An 11,423-nucleotide genomic window follows, 5' to 3' on the forward strand; every position below is an offset into this window, starting at 1 on the left:
AATTCCCCACCCATCTCTTGCAGTAAACACACTATAACCTCTGTGATCTGTAACAACCACATAGGTGAACTAATCGTTCCAGCAGAACTTCTCCAGAGATAATTGGTGTTCTAATAAAACAAGGAAGCGTTTACTTTTAGCAACATATGTTAACTTCCTGTTATGTATGCAGATCTGCATGTTCTGTATAAAATAAGCCTCTGCTAATTTAATATTAGAGTAATTTAAAAAGGAATATGTGTTCTAACTCCTTTCTTAATAATTGACAAATTCTCTTTCAAACAATCCTCCCAGGGCTGAGTTTATAAGTTGTTATATTTTACTTAGAATTGGATCATTACGCAAAAGAATTAGTTTATTTCCTCATTTGGTCAGGCAGCTGGACTAGATGATCATTGCAGGTCCCTTCCAGCTTAAATGTTCTATTCTATTCTATTCTATTCTATTCTATTCTATTCTATTCTATTCTATTCCATTCCATTCCATTCCATTCCATTCCATTCCAATTCTGTAATTTTGAGATGTGTTTGGTTTTCAGTGATGACCTTTACCAATGAAGAGTTGGCTACAGAAATATCATAAGCCAGCCTTGTATGCTTTTTTTGCTGTTACCCTAGCTGGACAAAAGGAAAACAGAAGATAAAAATTATTTTCCATTTTCTAGAAAGAGCAATTCAGAAAAAAATGTTCATTTAGCTAATAAAAAGTCAGGCAAACACTCTGTATGCTGCGTTTTATCTGACACAGAAAGGTTCATGCCACTTCTTCCTTGCAAGTCTCACATTTAACACCTAAAACATCTACATCAGATGTCTACAAAAACTACATTTATAATCTCCTTAATACTGACAACAAGATTTCTTTCTAAATTATGTATGTCCGGTATAATGCAATACGAAAACAAATCCAAGCAATAACTAATGAACAAAATTAATTTTTTTTTTTTATTTTTGTCATGGGTTATACAAAAAAGTTCATTAAATAGTGAAAACAGTAATCTGAACTACACAGGATAACATGGGCACATAAATGAAATACAGCTGCTCATAAAAAGCAATGAGGAAAAGAGAAAAAAGTTTGAGAAATTAAATGAGTGAGCAACAAACAGCAAAAGAAAGCCAAATATAGCTGACAGGTTTATTTGTCTCTTCGAGTAAGAGGAATAAAGTGGTAGCTTTGTGAGATGTGGGCTGCACTGCAGAAGTATATTAATACAAATATCTGTTCAGGTTGTTTGTTCAAAAGCCATCCAAAAACTGGGCAAAGAAGACTTATTGCACTGGGAAGACAGACAGTGATGGGAAGAACAATGACAGCATAGCTTGCTGGTAAAGAACACCACAATCACATCTTCCACAAGTCGCTGGGTTGAGTTTTGAACTTATACAAGTGTAGAAGTGCATTTTTCCTTGCTTATCTAAGAACCAAATGAAATACAATGACATCGGCTGGTTTGAGTAAGGAGGACAAGCACTGAGATTCAGTAATTGCCACTTTTAAAGGTCACTTGGAATGAAGTGGTTGAAATAACTACTGGGAAAAAAAAGCTCTGCTGAGTATCAGTCATATTTTCACTGTGGTTCTTTTACAGCATGCTGTCATTGAACTACCATCATTGAACAGCACACAAGGGAACTTCACCACAATAATTGGATTTCCTTTGGAGAGCATTGCTGACCAAAATGCCTAAACTTCCCCTGTAAATCAGCACCTCAGATGTGTTCCTTGGGGTGAGTTAAGAAGTTAACGATATTTTTGGAGTGGCAGATGAGCAAAAAGACCTAATGAGAGAGTTAATGGGATGTGTTAGGTGCTTGGATAAAGAGGTTGGAACTATTAATGTGAGACATTTACCTAGAGCCACAACCACCCCTGCTTAATTGGCCATTATGGAATGAATTAATGAGAGGCATATTTGTATATTCCATAAGATGAAAAAGATTTGAGCTGAGATCTGCCTTTCTAGAAGAATCATACTTCAGTGTGCTGAAGGCTGAGTCTCACATAACAACACACCAACTGAGAAGTTATTTACCATTTTTTCTAATTCAGCCTACAATTTTCCCACTTGTGAAAAGCTGGTAACTTTGATTACCACCAGTTGCAGCATGCATTTTAATTTGAATGCATTTGTTTCAACCTGTGTTGAATGCATGTGGAGCTGATGGAAAGCATTAAGAAACAGGAATGTAGCAATCTTCACAGAAATTGATGAGTTCTAAGCAAGATACAGTGAATACCAAAGGACAAGGCAACAGAAGCATCACAGTTGCTATGAAGAAAATTTAAAAGCAAGTAATTGTAAAGCTAGAACTTTCCCTCTCAAAATTTTTACCTAAGTAACAATTAAAAAAGCCCACACAACCAACATAGAAAATACCCAAACCCAAAGTGATTTTTCTGTCTCTGAATAAATGAAATGGAAAGCAAACAGTATTCTTGTATACATGGAGGTATCCGCACTTCTTCAAACAGTGTCCTCACAATCCAGAGAGAAAACAAACTACAGTTAGTTTTTTGCTATAACATCCCTGTGTGAAATGCCTGGTCTTTCAGAGGGTACATCTGAATCAAAGAATTGCTTTACATACTGTATTTCACAGGACAGGCAGTGAGATGTTCATCTCCTCTTCCACTGCAGCTCTACACATTTTATCACTGCCTTTGAAGATCATGATCAACATTTTAAGTTGACGGCAACAGGTAATTATTTTCATAATTCACTAACCAAAATCATGCAATTTAGATAAGCAGATATGCATGACAAAAGAAAGTATTATACTTGGTTTGAAATTTATATAGCTTTACATTTGTGTTAGGCAAAAGTGTCAGAAGACATTATATCTCTATAGTTCATGATGACATTTATTCTCTCAGAGCTCACTGAAGTTACAAGGAGTCCTTTCCACATGCAGTGCTACAGGAGGAAAGAATATAAACAATATTCTGCATAAACAGGAAGGAAAGCATTTTCATAGTTCTAAATTACTGACAGATAAAAATACGTGATGGAAACTGATGATGAAAACTGACATTTTAGTCATATAACATGACTGCGTACATGTGAGATAGGTAAAATAAGTATGGGAAACATAATATCTGTTATCCCACCATATATTTTAAGTACAATTTTCCTGATGTAAACTATCAGTGTTCTGATTCGCAGGCATTTGACTTTTTGAGTGCAAAGACTCTAAGCATAAAAACAAGTTAATACATATCAATGACATACTGTAAAACTCTTCTGAGCGATCTCTCTAATTTCTAGTATGTTTAATAGCTACATTTTCAAACTGTGCAAGGTGACATGTCTATTCCTAAGAAGAATAATTACAATTACTCCAATGAAAAGTGGTTTCACTAATTAAATTAAAACTATGGAACTCAGAGTCACCATTTACATGCCATCACAAATGCAGTTGATAGCTAAACACCTAAAATGAGATATGTAGCTTCAGTACCAAAATTTGGAGGTATTGAAGTGTGGTGAAAAAAAGAGAAAGATTCCTTCACAGCAGAACCAGAAACCCAGATTAGCACCCTGAATTTTGAACTGTGAGTTGAGGGGGTGAAACAGCTTGTCTTTCATCTCCTATTGTAGATAGACCAAAGAGAATAGTCTCCTAATGTGGACATGCAGACAACCTTCCTGCAGTTAGGCAGTGTCAATAGCTGTTAGTGTCACTACTTCAGTCCTTGTCTTGAAGAAACCTCTTAAATCCAGCTTTGGTTTCATAAGTCAACATTCCCAGGGTTAGACACCTTAAGGAGTGTTTATATGGGAATCTGAAGTGCCTTATTATTCACTAAACTTGAGAAAAACAAGCTGGTTCATCTGCCTGCCACAGACCTGACAGCCCCCAAACCAACAGAACCAGCATGGTATTTCACCCAGCCTGAACTAGTACTACTCTCAGCAATGTGGTTTTTTGCTAAAGTTAGCTTGCTTGCTCCTAGCTTAGACATCTCTGCATCCCACCAAAGTCACTACCTGTAACCCTTGTGCCTAATGGGTGTCTTGTGGTGTCTTGATATAGCACACAGATGCAAAAGAGGATAAGCATCCAAATGTTTAAGCGAGATTCTTGAATTAATTTATCTACATCAGTTCCATACCTCAGCATTTTTTTCCAAATGCTGTAAGTATGGAGACAATAGAAGGACTTTGGTAAAATCTAACCACCTGCATGGTGGTATAAGCGGAGATATAAGAGGAAAATGTAAGCTGAGACACATTCTATATAATTTGCCTTGACAACACAATTTAGACCTAAGGTTTTGCTTGGGCTTAGGTAAAGATGGTGCAATTCAACCCACAGATCCAAGTTTTTTCTCAGTCTGGAGGTTGTACATGAAATACAAAGTCTGTAACTCTTCCACACAATTTTGGTGTCTCATCACTCTGGTGTTGAGAACAGAGCAAATTCTGCTCACCGAGAGGGAAAGTTACTGAACTAGAACCAGTCTATCATGCTTAACTACTGCTTTACAAGACAGCTTAGGTTTTGCTTATACAGCTTTATCTTTTACTGCCCACCACATCTAATAATTTTGAAAACAAATTCGCAAACCTTCTGGAATGTGGCCCTATCTGTCTGGGATCACAGCTTTCTATGAGAGTTACACGATACAGAATAATAAAAGCATTGACCAACTGCTGTAACTACAGGGCAGAAGAATTTTTATAGGAACAAGACCTGGTCTCTGCAAAGTACTAATCATTGGAATGACTGTCAGATGTATCTTCTTCCACAACCAAATTCAGGCTTTCCTTTCAACTTCATTCCACCCCCTCCCACAAAGTATATAAACCCTTCCACCACACCTACACATGAAAATGTTCACAGACTACCAACGGTGTCTTCTAGATGATGGGAATAAAGAGTGGCATCATACCACTTTCCCACCAATTACATTTTGGGGTTGATCACTTACTACAGATAGACAGATGATGTACACCCAAACACCTGATAAAAAATTACAGTTCATGGAGAAGTAGAGCAGAGCCACGGTATAAAATATATTTTGAACTTTTACTTTAGTTTTAATAGGAAGATCATGTCAGAAGCTTAAAGTTAACCAAGAGAATTTTGAGGACAGAGTTTCATACAACTCTGCTTTAAACACATCAAAGCCTTTTTTCCCTAGTTCCACTGTCTTTTGCTGTTGTTTTTTAAAAGAAGCTGTTTATTGAAACTTCGCATCTGTGACCTTTCTAAGCTTCTGCCCTGGCAGATGGCACAAGCCATGTTTTCTGGAGGGCTTAGAGGGCCATTTCACAGTTTCTGAAGTAGCTGATATGCTTTATTCAATACAAGCCAAATGTGATTTGTACTCCTGCTTTGTGCATAAAAAGGTCTCTGCAGATCTTGTACAGTATTTAGTCAATCATCTACAAGGGTATAAATCTCCATGTGGACAAATGCATAAAGGTGAAGAGAGATGCTGTTTTCAAAGCACAGTCCTGCTATCCAGACAAAAGTATGAGATTTAGCCGCTGAGGTTTTGCTCTCAGCATTGCTGTGACATCAGGGACGCTGAGAGATCTTCAGAAGTGAATGCTGTGCAAGTGAACAGCTGAGTCATCCTAAAACTATAATTAACAGGGATAGCTGTGATGATGACCACAGTCATTACTGGTTTTGTTAGCTGCTATGTGACACTCTTACTTATCTATTCGTTCTCTAACACTGTAATAACCAAACTTCCCTTTCCTTATAATTTCATTTGTCTAGAGATCTTGTGAGTAGTTTTGAGTAGAGTAGTTTCCAGGCTGCTAAGGATTGTGGGGATAACAGCAGCAGCTCAAACACCATAAATGTTTATTATGGTATAACAAAAGGAAAAACATTTTTCAGCAGTGCTCTAAGTCACAGCTAACTATCCCACATGTTTACGAGAAGCAAGATATTATGAGGGATTATAAAAAAGTTAGTAATAACTAAGTAACAAAGTGAGCAAGAAAGAGATCAAGTAATTTAATCTGCAGCTGTATAAAAATCATCTGTATCAAGTATATGAAATTTCAAAATAAGCTTTGTAAAAAGTACTACACTTTTTTTTTTCCTTGAAGAGGTAGGCCTGATTTATTTTTTTTTAAAGATTTTCCATGGAAACAAAAGGCAAAAGTTTTGTTACTAAAGCTTTGCATTTCATTGCACTTTGTATCTGTGGAAGCCAGCTTCTCAGATTTATGGCGTAAAACTCTCTATTACAACATTTTAGTTGTACGTCAAATACGTCAATTTCTTTGTTAATCAACAAAGATTCAGGAATCCAACAGAAGTATAATTATTCTATGTTTCACTTGGAAAGCCTGAGGTAAGAAGGAAAATTATCTAAATGTAAGATGTGAAATCTTACATCTGTTCTGAGAAAGCATTAAATCAAAGTAAGAACCAAATGATTAAGCATCAGCTTCAAGAAACCCTTCAATAAAAACCTGGGAAAAACAATTTCAGGAATAAATGAAAATAAGATGGCAAATCAAGCCACTATCACACAATGCACTGAAAAGTACAGCATCATCAATAATCAACAGGGTTTGCTCTAAGATACAAAATAGAATTTTTCCTGATTTAAGGAAGCAAATATCAGTTTGAGACAATAAAGAACTCTTTATAGGGTTTCTAATCAGCTTGTTTTCATCTTATCCTAAGAGTAGTTAATTTCATGCCAGAGGGGCACATTTGGCAAAAGGCTTGTATTCTGGAGAGCCATAAAAGGAACAGTTCAAGTATGCTTAATTTTTATCCAAACAAATTCATGATAAAGTCCCAAGCCACTCTTGTAGCCATCCATTTCTTAACATCAAATTAAGGAACTCAGGCAGTAATATGAGATTCAACATAAGTTTTTCCTAAATAATAATTTGCATAGATTTGAATTTCATTATAAAGTTTGCAAGAGAAGACTGCTCCGTATAAAACTACTAATGCAGTTTTTTTATTCTCTTGAAAAATTAAAATTTAGCTTTTCACATGCTGCAAAGAGATAAAAGACAATAATTTGTTACAATTAAGCTTCAAATTTTATTGCACCAGTAACCAATGCAAACTAAAGGTGGATTAAGAGTTTAACTAACAAATGTACATTTACATTAGGAATTTGTACGATTCAATTTTATAAATCATACAATTTTTTTTGTTAAAAAAATAAAATGTGTTCTTCTAAAATATTTCTTTTATGATTACTAGGAAATTTTTTATCTAGACACTTCCATGAGTAGTTTTAGTCAACCCTTGTAGTGTCACTTTATTCCCTCTCCACTGCATTATGTTTTGGTTAGATTCTGAGGAAAGATTTTTTGCTTTTTTCACAAAGAAAAAACTACTAGTAGTAGGCAACCTCTTTTACCACACAGAGTGTCACCAAATCAAAAAGTTTTCTGAAAGATCATTTAAAAATGCTGATGATTGGAAGTTGGCCAACAGCAGCCTGAGTTAAGAGAGCATCAGGCAACTTCTCTGCCAGACAGAGTTGATTTTCATTGCTCATCCACATGACAGGTCTTCTAGATGCCAGCCCAGAAACAGAAACCCAGAAACTACTACAAGTGGTTGTCTCTCAAGCTGTGAACTTCAGCCAAGTGAGATATAGACAACTTGGTCATTATTCAGGAGATCAAACAGGACTCATTGATATGGCAAGTCTTGCTGGCAACACTGCACAATCGATCAACAAGTACTGGATTCACCAGTATTTTTGCAGACAGATTCAACTGGAAAAGTATCACTTTGAAAATGATAGCATGTATTCAATGTTTTTTCAAGTGTATTGGTGACAAATGACATCAGATTTAATTGTATCAAGAAATACAGGGCTTAAAATAAAAGCAAACAAGAAAAATCCATCCACTCACTTACAAAGATAAAATGACATTGCTGTTTTGAATTCTGCTAAGACTAAGTCAAGAACAGGGGGAAATGTTGGCTATTTAAACAAGACCATGGAAAACCTGGATTCCCAGCTGCCTAACTCACTTTCCAAGGGCTTCTGTTCTGATGCCTGTCCAGGGAACCCTGACATTTTTCTCCTTGCTATAAACTCTCAGTAGCTCAGACCAAAAGCCTCATCCAAAACTCAACTTAACTTTTAAAAGGGAAAGAATGGGTAGGGGTCATTTCAGATGAGTCATAAGAGTCATAATCACATTTGAGACATATCTTAATGTATTAAAATCTAATGACAAATATAATTTTTTAGGTTTGATATAAAAAAAAAGAAGGAAGACATGCACCATATGTAGAAAATTCTAAAATTTGGGGTTAAAAATAAACATCACTGTCAATATTTGAAAAGAGTGGAAAATTTAACAAGTATTACTTGAACAATGCTTCTGCCTGATTATTCCACTTTTACTTTTTTTTTTTCCCTTTGGAAAAAGTTGATTAATGGTAAATAGACAGTCTAACATTCTGTACCTTGTCTTTTATGATCAAAGAAGAAATAGGTTTTAACTTTGTCTAAACAATTTTATTATTTCAGTCATAGTGATTTTCTACACTTACTAGCAACTTACAGTTGTTCATCAATCTTTTCCTCAGATATGTAACACTAAAAAAATGAGGAAGGCAGGCCAAGAAAATTATAAAACCAGCAATCACAAATAAAATATTGTCCTATAGATCACAGCCTAAAATGTGGTAAGCATTAGAAAGAGGGAGTATTTTTAACATCAAGTAATCATAGGTGTCCAGAACACATCCTCTATTCAACTGGGCAGTCACAGATTATAATTTATGTATTTTTACAGGGACATTATTCCATAAGGGCATACTTTATAGCAATAATCAATACAGCCACCTCCATAAAAGTTATAGAACTGTACATGATTGATGAAAGATGCTGAAGACCTTAATTCTATTCAACATGCAACAAGAATATGTGTAGGACAAGCCTTCTCTTACAGAACTAGCTAACCAGAAGCTGAATTTCACCATTGACAGTTTTGCACCCTCCTTGCTTTCCCCAATACACCTGCAACATGATGCTAGACAGCACAGCACTATGGGACCATACTACTGTGTCCCCATAAACAGCAAGGCACTGGGTTGAAATCCACCACAAGGAACAATTACTGTGGCTTAGATTTTCCCTTGCACTAAAACAGAAGACTTGCTGCAGAAGGAACACAACAAGAGACTGATGCTGGTAAAACCCATTCCCACCACAGACCCCATCCTTTCAGCAGAAAGCACCACCTCCTACTTCAATTACCACATAATTTCTACTGTTAAAAACAGGGCAGGATCACTATCATACAGAAGCATAAAAGAAAGCAAAAACATACGATGGACATAGATATTGCTTCTTTTTCCCTTTTCCTTTCTTTGAAGACTTCTCTTTGGAATAGACTTCTTCAACCCATAAGGAGAATGAGACGAAACATAAAATCGCTAGTAAGAACTTCATCTTGAAGATTATGCTTCAGAGAAATCTTCAGTCTGTGGTAAAAGAAAGCAGCTTATGTTAGTAGGGCTGGATATGGCAAAAAGAAATACATACCTGCAAAAAGTAAACAAATATTTCATGTGAGTTGGGTTTTTTGTTGTCCTTCGTTCTCCTGGGAGAGAGAATCTGTTCACATGTATCCCTGGCATGAAACTGACTTAGGCAATTTCCAGAGCTTCCCAAAGCTGAAACTGACGGTGAGGAACAGATTTAAATGCAGGTTTTCTTCAGAGTGTTTAAGAAATATGATGTCTTTCAAAGACTGCCCAACCAAAAATATTCAGAAGCTTGGAAAAGGGTTCCTCACCAAAATCTATCAGCTGCATTAAATACAATGTCAACCAGTCATGTAGCAAGGCGAAGAACTGCAAGCTCTCTGTGACCTTCCACAGATAAAATAGCAATCATTTCAATGCTGGTTATGAGAAGAGGTTATAAATACAATTCTATGTACAGAATTTAAACACAACAATTTTGTATGAAGCATTTCCACTGCAGAGCCAGCACTGACAGGACCTTGCAAAGATGACTAAACACAACCTGCAATACTATGCTTTATTGCATTGTGCTCAGCGCAATATTTAAACTTCTCTGGGGCAAAAGCACGTACCCCAAAGGTCAGGAGATGAGTCTGTGTTTGGCCAGAGGCAGCCCCACCTGCCCCTGGCCACAGCACTGCGGCACCCAAGGCATTTTCCATTTGTTTGCCATTCCACATGTAATTCCCAAGCATTTCCTTGGGCCAGCAGAAATCTCGCAGATGCCTCAGAACCTGCTGCATTTTCCACTTTTCTTTATTTGGATTTTTCCCCGCACTGTTTTCAAAGAGCCGTGCCTCTCCCTCTTTTCCCCCACCTCCGGGAGGTACCGGGATGCTTCGTTTGCCCCTTCCCCGGCAGCCGCAGCATCGCCAACCCCCCGGCCCGGCCGGGAAAAGTCGCGGATCTGCCCCTGCCGCTACCGGCCCCTCGCCCGGCCTCCCGGCCCGAGGCCTCCCACCGGCCCCGGCACCGGGAAGGGAGCGGCCTCCGCGCTGCCGAGCGCTGCCGGCGCTCCGCGGGGAGCGGCAGGACGACACGAGCGGGGCTCCCCTCGCGGGCCCGGCAGCACACCGGGCCGTGCCCCAGCGCCGCCCGCCGCCGCCCCACCGGCGCTGGCCGAGGTGCTGACGGGGCTCGGCCGTGCCGCCCGGCGGAACGGGGCCCTCGGGCCGGACCCTCGATCCCCCGCCCGTCCCACCGGGGCCGCGGCGCGGGCCCCGCCCGCACACGCGGCCCCGCCGCCGCCACGGCCGCGCCGCCCGCGCCCCGCGCTCACCGCCGGACGCTGCTATCCCCCCGCGCTCAGCGGCGGCGGCGGCCCGGCAGCGGGCGGGCCATGCCGCGGCCCGGCCGCAGCGACAGCGCGGCTCCTCCGGCGGCGGAGCGAGCCCCTACCTCCGGCGGCGCCTCCGCGGCCAGTGAGCATGTGCGGCGCCGCGGCGCTCCCCGGCGAGCACGTCCCGGAGCCCGCCCACACTCGGGCACTGCGCGCCGGGAGGGGGCGGCGGGGCCGGCGACCCGGAGCCCCCGGCCCTGCCGCCGCTGGACGCGGGGCACCGGCGGGGCGGTGGGAGGTGGAGAATATTAGCGGAGCGAAGCATCCTCTGGTCTCTGGCGGGAGGAGAATGCGTTCGATGGTGGTGTTGAGAGATACCGAACAGAGTTGGCATGTATAAGAGAATATTAGCGGAGAGAGACCGAGTAGGATGAGAGGAAGAGGGAGTGCAGGCTTGCACAGATTAGCGGAATGGTGGATCTATGGGCCGAGGCCAATTGTATGAGGTTCAACAAGGCGAAGTGTGGCATGCTGCCCTTGGGACACTACAACCCCATGTAGGGCTACAGGCTGGGGAAGAGTGACTGCAAAGCTGCCCAAAGGACTCTGGGGCTGCTGATCAACAGCCAGCTGAACATGAGCCAGCGTGTGTG

General features: G+C 40.1%; 1 protein-coding gene across 3 annotated transcripts in view; it reads right to left on the minus strand.

The window, feature by feature from the left end:
• Nucleotides 1-11,022, minus strand: part of GLRB (glycine receptor beta) — a 47,518-nt gene extending 36,496 nt beyond the window's left edge. For 2 of the 3 annotated variants that reach the window (XM_038135694.1, XM_038135692.1), the window contains exons 1-2: nt 10,771-10,908; nt 9,293-9,446 (exon numbers count right to left, since the gene is read on the minus strand). In XM_038135694.1, coding sequence (XP_037991622.1) covers nt 9,293-9,414 — 122 coding nt within the window. In that variant the 5' untranslated portion in view covers nt 9,415-9,446; nt 10,771-10,908. Of the gene's footprint in view, nt 1-9,292; nt 9,447-10,770 lie in introns of all 3 variants that reach the window. The other variant, XM_038135693.1, reaches the window with a different exon arrangement.
• Between the last annotated feature and the right edge of the window lie 401 nt (nt 11,023-11,423).

Source organism: Motacilla alba, chromosome 4, assembly GCF_015832195.1.
Source record: "Motacilla alba alba isolate MOTALB_02 chromosome 4, Motacilla_alba_V1.0_pri, whole genome shotgun sequence".
NCBI classification, from domain to species: Eukaryota; Metazoa; Chordata; class Aves; order Passeriformes; family Motacillidae; genus Motacilla; species Motacilla alba.